General features: G+C 39.7%; 1 protein-coding gene across 1 annotated transcript in view; it reads right to left on the reverse strand.

The window, feature by feature from the left end:
- Positions 1-20,775, reverse strand: part of CNN3 (calponin 3) — a 72,627-nt gene that overhangs the window by 25,924 nt on the left and 25,928 nt on the right. Inside the window, exons 2-3 of the mRNA XM_053694048.1 lie at positions 4,024-4,145; positions 3,519-3,585 (exon numbers count right to left, since the gene is read on the reverse strand). Of these exons, the coding sequence (XP_053550023.1) occupies positions 3,519-3,585; positions 4,024-4,145 (189 nt within the window). The remainder of the gene's footprint in view (positions 1-3,518; positions 3,586-4,023; positions 4,146-20,775) is intronic.

Here is a 20,775-nt window from a genome sequence, read left to right on the forward strand (position 1 = left end):
TTGTTACCCTGGAAAGAAATGGAAAGTAAAGTTGATTTAGAAGCCATATCAGCATTCCAAGTTTTAAGCCATAAAGCTCTTCTAGCTAAAATAGCTAGAGACATAAACCTGACATCAACTCTGATAATATCAAAAATGGCATCACAGATAAAATTATTAGCATGTTGAAGAAGAATAATAATATCATGAGAATCACGATGTGTTACTTGTTGCGCTAAAGTTTCCAACCAAAAAGTTGAAGCTGCAGCAACATCAGCCAAAGATATAGCAGGTCTAAGAAGATTACCTGAACACAGATAAGCTTTTCTTAGAAAGGACTCAATTTTCCTATCTAGAGGATCCTTAAACGAAGTACCATCTGACGTAGGAATAGTAGTACGTTTAGCAAGGGTAGAAATAGCCCCATTAACTTTAGGGATCTTGTCCCAAAATTCTAATCTGTCAGACGGCACAGGATATAATTGCTTAAAACGTTTAGAAGGAGTAAATGAATTACCCAAATTATCCCATTCTTTGAAAATTACTGCAGAAATAGCATTAGGAACAGGAAAAACTTCTGGAATAACCACAGGAGCTTTAAATACCTTATCTAAACGTTTAGAATTAGTATCAAGAGGACCAGAATCCTCTATTTCTAAAGCAATTAGTACTTCTTTAAGTAAAGAACGAATAAATTCCATTTTAAATAAATATGAAGATTTATCAGCATCAACCTCTGAGACAGAATCCTCTGAACCAGAGGAATCATCAGAATCAGAATGATGATGTTCAGTTAAAAATTCATCTGTAGGGAGAGAAGTTTTAAAAGATTTTTTACGTTTACTAGAAGGAGAAATAACAGACATAGCCTTCTTTATGGATTCAGAAACAAAATCTCTTATATTATCAGGAACATTCTGCACCTTAGATGTTGAAGGAACTGCAACAGGCAATGGAACTTTACTAAAGGAAATATTATCTGCTTTAACAAGTTTGTCATGACAATCAATACAAACAACAGCTGGAGGAATAGCTACCAAAAGTTTACAGCAGATACACTTAGCTTTGGTAGATTCAGCACTTGACAGCGATTTTCCTGTAGTATCTTCTGACTCAGATGCAACGTGAGACATCTTGCAATATGTAAGAGAAAAAACAACATATATATAAAGCAAAATTGATCAAATTCCTTAAATGACAGTTTCAGGAATGGGAAAAAATGCCAAAGAACAAGCTTCTAGCAACCAGAAGCAATAAAAAATGAGACTTAAATAATGTGGAGACAAAAGTGACGCCCATATTTTTCGTGCCAAATAAAACGCCCACATTATTTGGCGCCTAAATGCTTTTTGGCGCCAAAAATGACGCCACATCCGGAACGCCGACATTTTTGGCGCAAAATAACGTCAAAAAATGACGCAACTTCCGGCGACACGTATGACGCCGGAAACTGAAATAGAATTTTTGCGCCAAAAAAGTCCGCGCCAAGAATGACGCAATAAAATGAAGCATTTTCAGCCCCCGCGAGCCTAACAGCCCACAGGGAAAAAGTCAAATTTTAAGGTAAGAAAAATGTTAAATTAAAATGCATTATCCCAAATATGAAACTGACTGTCTGAAAATAAGGAAAGTTGAACATTCTGAGTCAAGGCAAATAAATGTTTGAATACATATATTTAGAACTTTATAAACAAAGTGCCCAACCATAGCTAGGAGTGTCACAGAAAATAAGACTTACTTACCCCAGGACACTCATCTACATATAGCAGATAGCCAAACCAGTACTGAAACGAGAATCAGCAGAGGTAATGGTATATATAAGAGTATATCGTCGATCTGAAAAGGGAGGTAAGAGATGAATCTCTACGACCGATAACAGAGAACCTATGAAATAGACCCCTTAGAAGGAGATCACTGCATTCAAATAGGCAATACTCTCCTCACATCCCTCTGACATTCACTGCACGCTGAGAGGAAAACCGGGCTCCAACTTGCTGCGGAGCGCATATCAACGTAGAATCTAGCACAAACTTACTTCACCACCTCCATCGGAGGCAAAGTTTGTAAAACTGAATTGTGGGTGTGGTGAGGGGTGTATTTATAGGCATTTTGAGGTTTGGGAAACTTTGCCCCTCCTGGTAGGAATGTATATCCCCATACGTCACTAGCTCATGGACTCTTGCTAATTACATGAAAGAAACACCTATTCCCATAATAAATAAAGGGACTTACCCCCAGGAATCTCGCTGTGGAGCACACACAGAGCTGCCCAAGGTGTGACAGGTATACCCTCCGACAGTGACCTGGTTTAGACAAAGGAGAAGCAGTGTAACTCGTCTACACTGATTTCCTAAGGGTAGTTAGTTAATTATCCATATGTTAACAGAGAACGTTCCCAGATACATAATGGATCAAACCTTCACCATTACACTTACAGAGATTTACAATACCCTAGTCAACTCTTGTAGGGACATTCACATTAAAGCACTATCTTCTATGCACCTTCTCTGCCATCCTCCTCTAGTGACGAAAGGCAAAAACTGACTCGGGGGATGGGGAAGTGGGAGGGGTATTAATAGCTATTGCCTCCTCCTGGTGGTCAGGTGTTGATATTCCCAACTGTTATGAATAAAGTCCTGGACTCCCCCTGCTTTGGAAGGAAATACATTTAAAAAAATTCATGCCTTAAACTCTAGATCATTTTTAGAAGTCGATAGGCACTCGGGTGAACTTTACATTCACTTTAAGAGCCAGACCATTTCTGGAGCACTATACAGCAGCAGTTTTGCAAGAAAACTAGATGGCAGCACTAGTTCCTGCCATGTAGTGCTCTAGATGCCTACCTAGTATCTCTTAAACATATAAAGCAAATTTGATAAAAAGTAAAATTGGAAACTTTTTTTTAAAATGGTATGTTTCATATCCCATTAAAAAAGCTGTTCATATCTCATATAGATCTTTCTTATACTACTAGTGACAGCTATTAGAAACCTTCCTAATTTTGTATTACACACAGCTATTGTCTGCAAAGTCACTTATATGGCCCTAATTTTCATTAGACTAAGGTAAACCTAAGTTTCAACATGGCTGTGCCCTTCACTGTAAAAAAAAAATATAAAAAATAAAAATCTAAATATTATACTCTGGATAATCTTCATTTTGAATACGTCATAGCTAGCATATATTTAGTGTTTTAAACAAAAAAAACAAGTTTCACCTAAATATAAAGTTCCAACAATATCTATAGACATATCCAACACATGCTTAAAATGTTATGTAGACAGAATATAACTCCTATTCACATTCCTAAGCCTGTTTAAAGGAATCTGCTCTTTGTATGTTTTACAAAGATACACTAACCCTTGACAGCAATATAAAAATGTCTATAGAAACACATCATAGATCTGCTGAATCTTGACAATTTTATAACAAAGTCAGACAAATGGAGAACTAGACAGGGTTATACTGTACATAGACTAAACAGACCAATGATTTCATTAAAGTTTTTTTGTTCTTATTAAAACACACCAAATTCTTACCTTATGCCAGTTCAGTTTTGTGTCATTTATTTTCTTAACGGCTCCAGGCTGAAGTTGGTTTATAAGCCTTGGGAGAGAAAAAATAAATACAATTGCATGCTTTAAATAAAAACACAAAACGCCAAACCTGCTCTTTAAATTTTAGGATACACTCTCTAAAAATGTGGCAGAGCATAACTCCTGAAAAGATGTTTCCCCCCCTTAAAACCAAGAATCCACGGAAAGAATGGATTTTTGCTGAACTAAAAAGAGAGCCCTGAAAGACTGTGTTAAAGGCATTATGGTGTAATGGGTAAAATGTAAGATTTAGAGGGGTGGGGGGCTGTCAGACACAAGAATAGTAGACACGAGCATTTGAAGGTTTTGTTCTTGGGCAATTTAGTTACATCCTTTTCCATTCATCCCAACATGGGATGACAGAAACCATGAAAGACTGTCAGATACCACCACAAGCTTACACTATATGCTCCAGCATAGGCTGCAAATACTATTTTTTTTTTCTTACGTGCAAAGAATGACACCATCCCTCAAACCGAGCTGAAAGTTTTCACCAATTGTCTTTCCAGTTACTTCTTCTATCCAAAGACGCAGATCTTCTTCCACCTGGGGGTCATATTTCAAAGCAATCTAGAGAGGGGGGAAATAAAATTGCACTTATGTAGGTATTTAATTTCACTATAGAAAAATTTTACTTAGTTATAGTATATAATCCTTTAATTTTGAGGACCATGTATCCTCACCACCCTTACGTAATTTTATGTGGTTTAATAGTGTCACAATGGCAGCAACATTTGAGGACACTATGGGCAAATTACACAATACCCCAGAGGCAGTAAATTGCTAATATCACTTTCTGAGATTATTTTTTTATGAAACTTTCTGCAGGTCATTTCGGAATGAAATTCAATGTTAAGTTAGGCAGTTAAACTAAAAGCACCAGCTCAATTGCAATGAGTTAATTAAATGCATAATAACGTTTTTTTTTTTTAAATGTATATTTTGCAGTAGTTGAAAATTGCATTGCAAAGTAGTTTCAAAGAGAAAAAAAAAAAAAGGTTACATTTATTCAAGGAACATGTTAAAACCGTGTTTTCTTTGCTCTTGGTCTGACATCAAATAATTCTACAAGAACTTTACATTCAGGGGTCACAGCTTTGCAGACCCCCCCCCCCCCAAAAAAAAGGGGGGGGGGGGGCTGAAACAAAAAAAAAATCACTTCGATCCAGTTATCAATGCACTGCTGCTTTGCAGAGCTGCTCCGTATTTTACAACTCTGGCTGTACTGTGTTAAGGGGAAAAAACACAAAAAAACAAAAGCCAAAGCACCAATAGTTCCTGCGTGTCCTGTTCCTTCTGCAGACGCGATGCATTTTAAGAGGTGACATTGCAGGTCACAGTACGTTCTGCCTTGGTGTGATAAGAACCCTAATAAAGTTTTGTGCCCCATCTCCCTAAAAATGTGGTCAATGAAGAAAATCAACTTTAATCTTCTATTTTTTTACCTTCACAGTGAGAACAACCCTCCTGCACAATTTCATAGGCCTTATTCATCAAAGCAAATCCCTCATGGCTATCACAAGAAACAGGCAACTTGCATGGACATTTGATAAAGAAGTCTGTTTCCAATAAGAGATTTGCCCTCCCCCTAGAATACATGTGACGCGTATCTGTAGCATAAGTATAGCTCTCAAAATCAGAGACAAGTACTTTGATAATTAACCTTTTAAGCAGAACACACATACAAATATACATATCTAGAACAGAGTCTCAATCTCAATAAAAGATCATTAAAGTGAATGGCAAGTTTGATGAATCAGTGCAAGGTTTTTAAAAACCCTATTAAAAACCGGGGCACTTTTATTCAAACTTTACATTTCACTTGTTTTGTTAAAATACTTACCTTTTAATCTTAAAAGCCGCTCCAGCGATTGCCCCTCCTGCCGCTCATCACTTCATACATCAGCATTGACGAATACGGCATCCTCCAATCACAGCTTCCCCCCAGGGGAATCATTGCCTGAGGCAACGCCGTGATTGGAGGAACCTGGATTTGTCATTTTTGACATATGAAGAGACTTGCGACGGGCGGTGGAAGCGCTGGAGCGGCTTTTAAGACTCAAAAGCGAAGTATTTTAACAAAACGTGTAAATATAAAGTTTGATGAAAGTGCCACTGTTTTTAAAAACCGGGCACTGATTCATCAAACTTGACATTCACTTTAAATACAGCAGAATTGTATGTATCACAAACAAACAACAAGACGGAAAGATACTAAAATATTAATTGTCCACTGTTCCCTCAAAGTATTGGTCTCACAGCGTATACGTGAGATAAAATAAAGGAGGATTTTGTGTAAATAAAAAGATAAGCTAATGAAGTCTACTCTCCCTGCAAGCGCCACCCATTAAATTGGGTTCTGGATTTCAATTAGAGACAGCTAATTCATTTACAACGATATACATAAAGGAGCAATTTCCCACACATTTAAAACTCTGCGGCAGGTATCAAAAGTCTTAAAAACATTACGGTAAAATTATTTTTACAGTACACTCTTTTAAAGGGACAGTAAAATTAAAGTGTGCACATGATAGGGCAAAAGCAAAGGTGATCAGGATTTTAAAAATGCAATTAAAGGGGAAAATGTACTCAAACAGCTGATAAGAGTTCACTGTATTCAATGCAGCAACATAAAACCACCTTCAGATGGGCTAGGCTCTCCCACCTGCACTGGGGGTTCATTTCTGATGCTGCCTCTTGCTTACACAGCTTATACTACAGATAATACTACAATACTGAAATTTAAAGTATAGGTGACGGCTTCAACACAATAAAGGCGAAGGACCAATACATAAACAATTTACTACAGTAGGTAAAATAAGTATTTGGGAACAACTTAAAGAAAACAAATTGCATTAGAATAATAATATTAGAGTATAAAACTTATGAGACATTGCTTATTTAGATTTATTTGTGTTATTGAAATAGTTAGATTTGTTCTTTAAAACCGCCAACAATTAAAATGTGTTCTTGAGGGGAAATCAACCTTATTTTATCACTTTATATTATCTGTCTGCCAAAATCAGCCAATGTTGGTTTAGGACGCTGGATAGCACTTTTTTTTTTTATTGGTGGGTGAATTTATCCACCAATCAGCAAGAACAACCCAGGTTGTTCCCCAAAAATGGCCCGGCATCTAAACTTACATTCTTGCTTTTCAAAAAAAAAAAAAAAAAAAAAAAAAAAAAAAAAAAAGATACCAAAAGAATGAAAAAAAATTGATAATAGGAGTAAATTAGAAAGTTGCTTAAAATTGCATGCTCTATCTGAATCACAAAATAAAACATTTGGGTTCAGTTTCCCTTTAAAGGGACAGTCAACACCAGAATTATTGTTATTTAAAAAAGATAAATAATCCCTTTATTACCCATTCCCCAGTTTTGCATAACCAACACTGTTATATTAATATACTTTTTACCTCTGATTACCTTGTATCTAAGTTTCTTCTGACAGCCCCCTGATCACGACATTTTATCTATCATCTATTGACCTTCATTTTAGCCAATTAGTGCAGTGTCTGCCACAAGCGTGATCACAATGTTATCTATATGGCCTACATGAACTAGCGATCCCCTGTTGTGAAAAGCAAATTAAAAAAGCATGTGACAAGAGGCGGACTTAGAAATTATCATATGAGCCTTCCTAGGTTTAGCTTTCAACTAAGAATACCAAAACAACAAAGCAAAATTGGTGATAAAGTAAGTTGGAAAGTTGTTTAAAATGACATGCCCAGTTTGAAACATGAGGTTTTTTTGGACTTGACTGTCCCTTTAATGGTGATAAAGACAATCCCCACAGTCACATTGTAGTTGTTTCCATTTGAAAAAGGATTTAGAGAACACAAACATGTTTCAAACAAATGTGAGGATATAAAACAAAAACAAGTAACATTTGCCTCAAGTTTAATAAAACAAACTGGTATCAGTCTTAAGGGGTTTCGCAAGCCTTTTGACCCCCTACAATTGCAGGCTCTCACAAGAGAACCTGCAGTCCGTATTTAACAACCAGTAGTCATCAGTCTGCTGCTTTCCTAACCTTTCAGCCCGCCAGAGTCGAGCTGCGGCGGACAGTGGCACGTATATGCGCCCCTGTCCGCCGCAGCTTGATAAATTGACCCCCAAGTCTGCTAGAAAATATTTTTAGTAAATATACTAACTACCAATTCCAGGAGCAGTGGCTACAAGATCATCAAGTCACATTATATCATTTTATGGAGTACAAGTGTATGTGGTCACCTTGTAAAACATAAGAGTGGCTGATAAACATCTCGGATTTAGATTTGCCTTGTTTAGCTGGATAAATGGTTAACAGCACTTCAACTACTGTCAGGAGTTGTTGTTTGTTATTGAACAGGCTGGCATTGAAATCCCTGTTTACATATATTTACATCAAATAGAGATTTGCAACATAATCCTAGAGCACACAACAAGCTTAACAGGTATCAAACAGTCAGTCAAAACCACCTAAGATATTATTAGCAATTTACAGCCTTTGATACAATGCACATCTTGGCTCAGGCTACTAAATTGCCGCATTAGATACTGTGACAAGTTATATTTGCAATGGAGTTACCATTAGAATGTCCAAGGAATATTTATTTCTGATGCATATATGCAAATATACATAATAATAATACATATTATACATGTATACACACTGCACTGGCAAATAAATATCATTTAGAAAAAAAGAAAAGAAAAAAAGGACCGATTTAGCAGGATTTAAATGTTCCTTTTGTTGGGAAACAACCGCAGCTGCATGCAGGTATCATGGCACTGGGTCTTGGGGGAAAATGTTTGAAGAACCCTGATATAGACCATTAAAACTAGACAGAATTGTTTCAATAAATATAGAAGCTATGGCAATAGGTTCCATTCTCCCCTGCCCTATAGCTACAGTGAGTAAAAAGGTCACATTAGACATGTACTGCAGGGCTAGCTATGCAAGTGACATGCACCTCAAGCAATGGGAGTCTGTAGGGGGTGGGAATTGCTAATTATATGAGGGAATAGGGTCAGGTGTTTATGCTCATAAAACAATAGAGTACTTTCTAGAGGCAAGCACAACTTAAAGTGAATGCGTACCCTAAATGTTTCTCCTGTTTAATTTGTTCCCAAAGATCCATTTCACCTACTGGAGTGTAATAAACAGTTAATAGCCAATTTACCTTTATTCCATAATTTCAAATAGCCATTTTTGCCCGTGGTATCCATAATGAAATTATTTACTTAAAAGGGACCCACAGCATCTGATTTTAAACAAAATTCCACTTAAGAAATGCGCTTCATTCTCTTGGTATTCCTTTCTTGAAGGAGCAGCAATGCACTGGGAGCCAACAGAACATCTGGGGAACCAATGACAAGAGGCATTTGTGTGCAGCCACCTCCCAGTAATGCATTGCTGCGCCTGAGACTACCTAGGTATAATTTTCAACTAAAGGATACCAAGAGAGATAAGCAAATTAGATAACAGAAGTAAATTGGAAAGTTGTTTAAAAATCACATGCTCTGTTTGAATCCTGGGGGGGGGGGGGGGATTGGGTTTCATGTACCTTTAAGTATTGGCTATAGAAAAGCTGTGCAAACAATCAGCAGACGAATTTACACTTTCAGTGGGGGTTAGGAGAGATAAGGAATACAATTACACTCCCTGTGCGAGTTAGGAGAGATAAGTAATAAAATGCTAATTTTCAATTGTTCTCTATAAGTATCAGGCTTTGGTAAGCAGACAGATAAAGAAGCATGTGTGTACAGAAAGTGATAAGGATATCTGCTTTCCCTGCAAGCTCAACCCATTTCAATGGGTTATGGTTTTAAAGAACAAACCAACTATTTCATATACAAACAAACCAAAAGAAGCAATTTCTCATACATTTTATACTTTTCAGCTGGCCTAACAAGTCACTGGAAACACATTAAAGTGAAAGAACTTTACAGTACACTGTCCCTTTAAAGGGACAGTAACGTCAACATTAAAAAGGGGACAGTAAACTCAGAAAACGTGAATCAAATTTATCAAATACCCTATGCATTTATTATGAGTTTTATTTATAATTTATCATTCAATTCAAATTATGCTTACCTGATAATTTCCTTTTCTTCTGATGGAAAGAGTCCACGGATGCATTCATTACTTTTGTGAATTAAGAACCTAGCCACCAGGAGAAGGCAAAGACAACCCAGCCAAAGGCTTAAAGGGACATGCCACCCACATTTTTTCTTTTATGATTTAGAAAGAGAATGCAATTTTAAACATCTTTCTAATTTACTTATATTATCTAATTTGTTTTATTCTCTTGATATTCTTTGATGAAAAGCATATCTAGATATGCTCACTAGCTGCTGATTGGTTGCTGCACATAGAAGCCTCGTGTGATTGGCTCACCATGTGCATTGCTTTTTCTTCAACTAAGGATATTTTTAAAATGAAGCAAAATAAATAATGGAAGTAAATTGTAATGTTTAAATTTCTATTCTCTATCTCAATCATGAAAGAAAGATTTTGGTTTTAGTGGCCCTTTAAGTACTCCTCCCACTCCCCTCATCCCCCAGTCATACTGCAGAGGAACAAGGAACAGTAGAAGAAATATCAGGGTGAAAGGTGCCAGAAGAATATAAAAGGACGCCCCCCATAAAATTACGGGTGGGGAGCTGTGGACTCTCTCCATCAGAAGAAAAGGAAATTATCAGGCAAGCATAATTTATGTTTTTCTTCATAAATGGAAAGAGTCCACAGCTGCATTCATTACTTTTGGGAAACCAATACCCAAGCTATAGAAGACACTGAATGCCAAAAACGGAAGGGTACAAGAGGCGGCCCATACTGAGGGCACCAGGCCTGAACCTCTACCCAATAAAAAAAACCTGCTTCGTCCCAAGCCGAGAAAATTGTAAGAGGAAAAGCCCCAATGACACTGACTCGCAGTTAGTCCAGAAGCCAAACTAGAGACCGTAAACAGACCTGACTGAGCCAACAGTCCTATAGAAGACACTGTTGCCCAACAAACGGTCCCCCACCGCTCATCTCCACAAATGGAGACACCAGTCGAAACCCCCATGGGAACAAGGGGAAGGGGAACCAAGGAAACCGAAAGGTCCCTTAATACAAAAAGAACACCTCCATGAGTGAGCCCAGCTCACAGAGATCCAAAGGGGCCCAAACAGGGAAAGGAGGCCACGCCTATACCAAGCGAAACCCGGGATAAGACCGGGCACAGAGACAGAACAGACGTCTCTCCAACATCCTGCAAGCATGGAATGCAACTGAAGAGGCAAAGTCCTCCCAGTGACTGACCATCGAATACTAAAGCATTCGACCATGAAAAAGTGTGTAATACACCCAGGTGAAAAAAAAACAAGTTTAAGAACACAGAGTCCATAACAGGACGACACAGAGTACTTGCGAGGAAGAAGCAGTCAAGCAAGGAATAGACCACAAAAGCAACCCCCAGACAGAGGGCACATACCAGGCAACCTAAGTCGCCAGACCTACACACAAGTCCCCAAAAAAGGGGAACACAAAACCTCATTCGAGGCCCCCCGAGAAGGAGAGTATACCCTCAGAACCTGAAGGAAGAGTAAACCCTCTTCTAATCAATGGAGCAAGTTGAAAGGAAAATCTATACCCTAGCAGACTAAGCTAACAGGATAGACTCAACCAAGCTCACATCTCCAGAGGAAACTGCGATCCAAACGCAGTTCCTAAGACTGCTCGGCCATCCTGACCTGCAGACCCACACCCAGGTGGACCAACCCAGCCTCAGGGATCCAAGACAGGAGAACAAAAGAATCCCAAACAGGAACGAGCGCAAGGATAGCACAGCCATCCCCACAGAGTACAAGTACAACCCGACTCTGAAAACAGACAATCCCACCTTTCCGCCTCCCATCCAGGAGAAGCCCCAAGCGAGGACTCCATCTCCATAGGGAGGAGAAGATCCCCTAAAGAAAAGGGATGATGCCAGAAGGGCAACAACTGTCCTCAAGGCCCGAAGTCACCGCCTAATGGTAAGAGAAATTCCCAACACAGATGTCCTAGAAAAGGACCCCCCTACAAGTAGCTTGCCAAGAAGAGGCACAGCCAACCCATTCGCCTGCAGAGCAGGGAAGCTACAGAAACACTGGCAAGCTAACCAGGGGAATGCAATCCTAAGGTGCACCAGAATTGGACATCGAATGCCAGCAGCTGGATATGACCCAACCACCCTTGCAGCTCAAGCCACACGGCTAACCACCAGAAGACATGGGCCATTCTGTGACAGAGTAAAAAATACTCCGAAAACCTGGCCAACCAAGACCAGGTTAGGTAGATGGAGCAAGGATATAGCCCAAGTTTCCACCACCGTGAAAACTCCCCTATCAGCCCTGAGATCCTAGATTCCAAAACCACCCAAGACTGGGTCAGGAAAAAGGCCAAATGAAGCTACAGCAACCAGAAGTCTCAGGGAGAAAAAAAAGGTCTGGGCACCTAATAGTTCAGGCAAACCTTACCCTAGAACTAACCACCACAACTGGCCAAAAAGCCAGACACAAGGGTATAGATGCATAGCCAGAAAATCCAGATAGTGAGAAGAACTCGATAGCCCCAACCAAAGGAAGGAACCAGGCGCAAGGCTAGAAGTCCTATGAAGATACTTCTCAGAGCCTCAGGACGACCAAGGGATACCTCGAGGTCAAAAAAATAAAAAATCCTACTAGCAGGACTAGTCTGCTTATCACCTCCGCACAAGCAGAGGACACAAGAGAAAGGCACTAAGCCTACCCAGCTCCTGAAAACTCAGAGCTAAACAAAAGTCCCCACAGGGAAAAACCATCAGTTGGAAACACAGATCCCTAAAAAGGAGATCCACTCACCCGGAGACAATGGAAGAAGACCCAAAAGGTCCCTTATAACTCAGACAGATCGTACACGTCAGACTAAGAGCAGCATCTAGATACACTATAAACAGCATACGCTTACACCTGCAAGGTGTCAAGAGCTGCAACAAGTTTCAAACTGCAAACCTTCCGCATGCAAGAAAGCTATCCTGTACAAGCTGTTGTATCAAGCCCAAAAGGACAAATCCAGAGGCCTAAAAACAAAAGGCCAAACCACACATAAGGAGCATTAAGCCCTCCAACCCCTTCACCACATGGGGGAGGAAAACTCTAGGTTCTGATGGAATCAGATGTCAGAGTGACGCAGCAGAAAACTCCCCTGCCCGTCATCTATGACTGAAGGCTATCCTTCACCTTACGAACCAACAGGTCCTCTTGAATGCTTAGTTGAACATGGAAAACAATGATAACCTGAGCACTCGGCGCTTCAAGTAGAACAGCGCCACGTGTCTGAACAGCCGCAAGACCGAACGAACCCGACAGGACCAGCCTGCACCTAGGGTCCCAACTGTCAAGCTGCATAAATTCTCCCTCATAGGGGAGAAAAACAGAAAACAGACAACATAGGACTAACATGTCCAAAATAACTTCCGAAGAAGTAATAGAGTATCAATCCTAGAAGGTTCCCGAAAAAAAAAAATCCCATCGGATACAAATAAAATACAAGGCAACCCGGAGATCAACACCCAAAAAGACACAGGCCTACCCGCAGAACCAGCCAAACTGAGCCCTATATTACAAATCTGGGAAAGATCTCAAACAAATGACAACCAAGGCGGAAGGCCCGGGACAATAGGGCACGAGCACGTTCTCCAATAAACGTCTGGACTCCGCAGACGAACAATCGCCACCATTATGTGGAAGCGAAAACGTGCTGCAACCTCTGGGGGGGGGGGGACACGCCACACCACATGGAGGAATCAAACTGGGTTACCCGCATGTGTAGAAGCATGATTTGGTAGGGAACTCACCTCTCGGAGGACAGGACCCCCAGAGGCGGATGGCTCAGCAGTCCCTTGATTGTCCGAGGAACCAGGCGCTCTGAAATAGCATACGGAACAAAACTAAGTTGACAGGTGTCAACGAGGCCACTCCGGATTCGTCACCGGACACAGAATCTGAAAATAACAGTCTCAGTATCAGAATCCTCCATAACTGGATAGAGGATATTTAAATATGGACTAAAGTATTAAAAACAAAAACGGCACCTGACACCCCCAATGGCTGGGGCACTCACCACCTCCTATGACCAGACCCCTGCGGACTAAAAAAGTTTCTTCGCCACGCAGTCGGGAATGCGGAAATTGAAAAATGGAACAGAACCACGCCCGAACACAAGGTGAACCGTACAGTCCAAAAAAACGCACCCATCCAAAAGGCTGCGTCACTTCCAAAGGCCTCAATGTTCCAAACCACGAGCCCAGTAAACATCACACATAAGCAGGTTGAATCACATAAGCAGGTTGAATCACATAAACATGATTATAAACCCCCCCCTAAGGAGATATTAACCCTCAATTCCAAGATACTAAGAGAGACTCACTGAGACCCTTATGATAAGTTAGGCCCGCAAGGTGGTAGCCTCTCGGGGAAACATTTACAGTACATTGATGAATAAAGTAAAATGAAACGATCTAACCGGAATCTACGCAGTGGAACAAGAACACAGCCTTTCAAGTGTGACGGATAGTAGCATCGCCTCCGCCATGGACTTGAGAGAAGAAGCAGGCAGCGAAGTGAAGTTAGACAACGCCGGTTGCTTGAGGAGCTGTTAATATGAGTCGGGATAGTTTTGCAGAAAAACTCCCTGCATCTCCGGACTCTTTCATCCAAGCCCTCACTGAGAGACTGACAGGACTACTTAAAACTCCTGTCCCATGCCGAAGAGTACTACCCTCCATAAGAGACAAAAACAAAATTAAATTCTGACACTTCTCTGCCAACCTCCTGGGACAAAAGGCAAAGAATGACTGGGGAATGAGGTTAGTGGAAGGAGTATTTAAGCCTTTGGCTGGGTTGTCTTTGCCTCCTCCTGGTGGCCAGGTTCTTAATTCTCAAAAGTAATGAATGCAGCTGTGGACTCTTTCCATTTAAGAAGAAAATGTTTATAAATATTACCTCTGTGTATCACCGCCTGTCCGCCCAAACCTTTGGTATATTTTTATATCTTTCAAAGTTTTACCGCTTATCCAATGAAAGTCTTACTGATCGGTTTCAGTATTCACCTCTGGGTTTCCTCTTGTACTTAATCTACGCATGTTTTCATATTGCAAGTGCAATCCCTGTGATGCGACAGATAAAACGCTAGTGTAGTGCAGCAACGACGCTCTGACGATACAGCATCGTGAATAAGCTTTCGTGGGAGGAAAAGGGGGCGTGAATGACAACGGTTGGCTGCACTAAGGAGGTATAACAAACCCCAAATAAGGAGGTGGCTTGAGGGGGAACTGAAGAGCAACGGCTGATTTAAAAAAAAAAAAAGTTTAATATATTATTTAAATTTTATAAAGAAAAATTGATGCGAATGAGAATTTACAACACATGCAACCGTTTCAAATGTGTTAAATTTACTGACCCTTGAAACACTTAGGGGTCGATTTATCAAAGGCTTTGCCAGCCTTCACCCCCCCCTACGACTGCAGGTTCTTAAAAGAGAACCTGCATTCCGTATTTATGAAGAAGCGGTCACCAGACCACTGCTTCTCTAACCTCTAGCCACCTCCTAGGTGGAAAATGTCAATTTCCCCGGTCTCGTCCGACCGGGAAGATTGACAGCTCCTGCCCACGCATCATTGGCTGTGTGCGGGCAGGGGGCGGCATAGCACATGAGCGCAAAATCCCCCAGTTCAAAGTTTAGTGGATTTCTAGTTTCCATCCTAACAAAACATCTCATTAGGTATTGCACGTTCTCCATCGGTCCTTGGAGTAAAGGAGCAAATCTGGTAATGAAACATGGACAGTAAACCATAATTCAGATACAGCATATAAGTATGTTTTTGTTTTTTTTAAATTGTATGCTCTGTCTGAATCACAAATAGGAAGTCTTTGGGTTTTATATCCATTTAAAAAAGGGCAATAAAGACAATTTGCTCATGCATGCATTGTATACACACAACCTGGTAAATAATGATCATAGGGTTAAACTAAGTAAAACTGTTCAACTGCATAAAAATCTTTAAAATTAGATACTTTAAGCTATATGATAACCAATTTAGGAACTTTTTGCGTTTAACTTAAATCCTTTGTGCCACCCTCAGCTGAGAACTAGAGACATCCCCGGATGGGGATACTTGTCACTGATTTAAACTACATAATGACAAATCCCTTAACAACTACACAACATAAAATCTGGAGACTATACAAACACCTACAAAACTTGTTTAGCTAATGTCAGCCGCATAACAGTAGTCTGTTCTCCCAAAGACATTTTTTAGCTGGAGCAATGGCTGGCTGATTTTACCGACCACCCGGATAAAATTAGCCAATATTAAAAGAAATGTTCAATTTTATTGCACAAATCATCATTAAAGGGACAGTCAAGTATAAATTAAACTTTCATTATTCAGATAGGACTTTTAATTTTAATCGACTTTCCAATTTACTTTTATCATCAAATTTGCTTTTTTCTCTTGGTATTTTTAGTTTAAACTAAACATAGGTAGGCTCATATGCTAATTTCTAAGCCTTTGAGGGCTGCCTCTTATCACATTCTTTTTAAATCTCTTTTCAACACAAAGACAGAAAGTACACGTGTGCTATATAGAGAACACTGTGTTCAGGCACAGAAAGTTATTTAAGATCTAGCACAATACAATGCTAAATTTAAGACAATAGATAATAAACAGTCACAGTCATGTGATCAGGGGGCTGGAAGAAGGTTCCTAGACACAAGGTAATTACAGAGGTAAAAAGTACATTAATATAACTGTTGGTTGTGCAAAACTGGGGAATGAGTAATAAAGGGATTATCTATCTTTTAAAACAATAACAATTCTATGGTTGACTGTCCCTTTAAATACATTCTTGTTTTCTGTGCGATTCAAAATCCCAGAGGCAGAACTTTTCTTCACTTTCTGCGATGAGATTTTTTTTAGTTAAAACATTTCTGCAGATCATTTTGAAAGAATTCAAAATTAAAGTTAAGCAATTAATTTGCTCTTTGGATAGTAGAAAATGATATTTTACTAGAAAATATTACACTGCCCACACCCAGCTACTTCATAATGCCACCCGGCTGGCAAAATATTCTGTTAAGACAGCAGTGTCTAAAGCACTGAAGGCTGAAAACCACCACACTGTTTTGGCACTAACCCACTGTGAATAAACTGAAACATAAATGTCATCCAGAATTTTATTTATTTTTTAATACACAAATAAAATGTCTGCACGCATAGCACCTTAGGGAAAGTTTAAAAAAAAAAAAAGCAGGTCACAAGATGTTACCGTAATAAGAACCCATACAAAGGTGTTTTCGAACGTTTACATAAAAAAAACAGCAACTAATTATCAGGGGTCAATAAATTAACAAGTGTGTTAATATAAAATGCTGTTACTTTATATTAAATTTATCACTGCACTCACTTTAAAATGGTTTAAAATAGAAAGAATGGCCTGTTTGCAGACTGCCCTATTTCTGTTACTTGTTACTATCAGTCAGTGACCACAAAACTTTACTATCATAATATATCTATATAAAATCACATTTATCCATGTTTGACTTTCATCCAATTGACGTTACCTATATGCTAAATAAGTTGAAAGTGAGGAAGCACAGCTGTAAAAAAGCCGACAAGTAAATGGCACATGAACATGTAAAAGAAAGCTATTTTACTTAAAAAATCTCATTTTAAAAAAAGATTTTGTCTTATTTATTTTAACTTAATTTGTGCAGTGTCCATTGCTGTGTCACAGCGCTGCAAGGAGGCTGAGGTACCTACAGAAAAACTTATCTAGCTTGATCTCAAATCTTCTAGAGTAACTTGAGCTGGATTACTATTCAAATGCTTCAGAGACAGTAAGTCAGTTTTGCCCAGGCTCAAAGATAAAGAATGCAACTTCCATTCAAAACAGGTATCCTTATCTCTCAAAAAGGCGGTAGGTACAACAAGAAATTCTAAATGCTCATTTTGTAATAAAGGTGTTTGTTGGTGGGGGGGGGGGGGTTTACACAATCTGCTTTTCGTTTAGTTTTTTTTATATATATATATGTTTACTTTGATTAAACATTTGTTTTAACTAAAGGAGCTCTGTTTCATATCCCTATAAGTGTTCTGTGATCCAGAGCTATTTTTACTGTCACCTGCAGAAAAGAAGAAAAAAAAAAAAAAAAGCTTAGAAGGGACAGTATACTAGACAATTGTTCTTCCCTTAAATGTGTTAATTACCTTTTTTTACCAGCTGCAGAGTATAAAATGTATGATATTTGCTTTTTTAAGGGTTATTTATGTATACAAATTAGCTGATTTTGTGTTTGGAAGCCACAACCTAATAAAGTGGGTGGAGCTTGTAGGTATAATCAGAGCTCATTACTTTATCACATTGTGTACATATACCTGCTTCTTTATCTTATATTTGTCCATAAACCAATCACCAATACTTTGAGAGAACAATGAAAAATTAACATTTTATTACCTTATCTCTTCTATAACCCACTGGGAGTGTAATTTCTTCTTCTGGCTGTGTTAACAGTTTGGCCTTGAGGCCAAAAACTTTCAGGATGGGTGGGGATACCACAGGCTAAATAAACAATTTCAAATGCCAATATAAGTGTAATGGAAATACTTGTAAACAATTTAGTACACTCCAGCAGATAAAGTGGATCATTGGTAACAAATTAAAGGGGAGACATTTTTTGAGTAAACTGTCCCTTTATGCAGTGTTGACTGACAGTGTTGACACACTTTGCTTTACTGTAATCATGGTATTTCAAAGTTAAAGGGATATGAAACCCAAAAAAAAACCCTGCTCTATCTTAATCATGAAATACAAATACTGTGTTTCCAGTCCCTTTAACCTTCAGCTGCTGAGGTAAACATGACTGCATGCACATATTAGATGCACACTACCTTGCAAGTCCAGGACTGAACCATAATTGGATGCTTAAAGGGCCTATATAATAATAAAAAAAAGGAAATTTATGCTTACCTGATATATTTATTTCTTTTACGATATGACAAGTTCACGGATTTCATCCTTACTTATGGGATATCGCCTCCTGGTCAGCAGGAGGAGGCAAAGAGCACCACAGCAGAGCTGAATATATATATAGCTCCTCCCTTCCCTTCCACTCCAGTCATTCGATCAAAGTTAGGAAGAGAAAGGAAAAGCCAAGGTGCAGAGGTGACTGAAGTTTAGCAAAAATAAAGACCTGTCTTAGAAAATGACAGGGTGGGCCATGGACTCGTCATATCGTAAAAGAAATAAATTTATCAGGTAAGCATAAATTTCCCTTTCTTTTACAAGATATGACGAGTCCACAGATTTCATCCTTACTTATGGGATACAATACCAAAGCTATAGGACACGGATGAAAGGGAGGGACAAGACAGGAACCTAAACGGAAGGCACCACTGCTTGAAGAACCTGTCTCCCAAAAACAGCCTCTGACGAGGCAAAAGTATCAAATTTGTAATATTTGGAAAAAGTGTGAAGAGACGACCAAGTTGCAGCCTTGCAAATCTGTTCAACAGAAGAATCATTTTTAAATGCCCATGAGGAATCCACAGTAGAATGAGCCATAATTCTTTCAGGAGGCTGCTGTCCAGCAGTCTCATATGCACAACAGATGAAACTCTTCAGCCAGAAAGAAAGAGGTAGCCGTAGCTTTCTGACCCCTATGTTTCCCGGAAAAGACAACAAATAATTAAGATGATTGACGAAATTCTTTAGTCGCCTGCAAGTAAAACTTCAGGGCACGGACCATGTCCAGTTATGTAACAGACGTTCCTTCTTAGGATTAGGTAACACTACCTTATCGGAATGAAAATTAAGGTAAGGAGAATCACATTGTAAAGCCGAAAGCTCAGAAACTCTGCGAGCAGAAGAAATAGCAACCAACAATAAAACCTTCCAAGATAACAATTTAATATCTATGGAATGCATAGGTTCAAACTGAACTCCTTGAAGAACCTTACAAACTAAATTCAAACTCCACGAAGGAGCAATAGGTCTAAACACAGGCCTGATTCTAGTCAGAGCCTGACAAAAAGATTGAACATCCGGAATATCTGCCAGACGTTTGTGTAGCAAAATAGATAAAGCAGAAATCTGTCCCTTGAAGGAACTTGCTGATAACCCTTTCTCCAATCCTTCCTGGAGAAAAGATAAAATCCTAGGAATCCTAATCTTACTCCATGAGTAACCCTTGGATTCGCACCAATAAAGATATTTACGCCAAATCTTATGGTAAATCTTTTTAGTAACAGGCTTACGTGCCTGGATCAAGGTATCAATGACAGAATCAGAGAACCCTTGCTTAGATAAAATCAAGCATTCAATCTAAGCAGTCAGCTGCAGAGAAACTAGATTCGGATGATGGAAAGGTCCCTGAATGAGAAGGTCCTGCCTCAATGGAAGCTTCCATGGTGGCAGAGAGGACATGTCCACCAGATCGGCATACCAAGTCCTGCGAGGCCACGCAGGAGCGATGAGAATCACCGAAGCCCTCTCCTGTTTGATCCGAGCAATCACCCGGGGAAGGAGAGCAAACGGTGGAAACACATAAGCTAGGTTGAACGACCAAGGCACTGCCAAGGCATCTATCAGTTCGGCCTGAGGATCCCTGGACCTGGATCCGTATCTCGGGAGCTTGGCATTCTGACGAGATGCAATAAGATCAAGCTCCGGTCTGCCCCATCTGAGAATCAGGGTGGCAAAGACCTCCGGATGGAGTTCCCATTCCCCCGGATGAAAAGTCTGTCTGCTCAAAAAATCCGCTTCCCAGTTGTCCACTCCTGGGATGTAGATTGCTGACAGATAAGAGTGAGCCTCCGCCCACCGAATTGTCTTAGATACTTCTGTCATCGCTAAGGAACTCCTTGTTCCTCCCTGATGATTGATGTAAGCCACAGCAGTGATGTTGCCCGACTGAAATCGGATGAATTTGGCTGAAGCCAACTGAGGCCAAGCCTGAAGCGCATTGACTATTGCTCTCAACTCCAGAATATTGATTGGAAGTAGAGACTCTGACCGAGTCCACACACCCTGAGCCTTCAGGGAATTCCAGACTGCGCCCCATCCTAGTAGACTGGCGTCCGTTGTCACTATCACCCACAAGGGTCTGCGGAAGCACGTCCCTTGGGACAGATGATCCGGCAACAACCACC

This window comes from Bombina bombina, chromosome 10 (genome assembly GCF_027579735.1).
Source record: "Bombina bombina isolate aBomBom1 chromosome 10, aBomBom1.pri, whole genome shotgun sequence".
NCBI classification, from domain to species: Eukaryota; Metazoa; Chordata; class Amphibia; order Anura; family Bombinatoridae; genus Bombina; species Bombina bombina.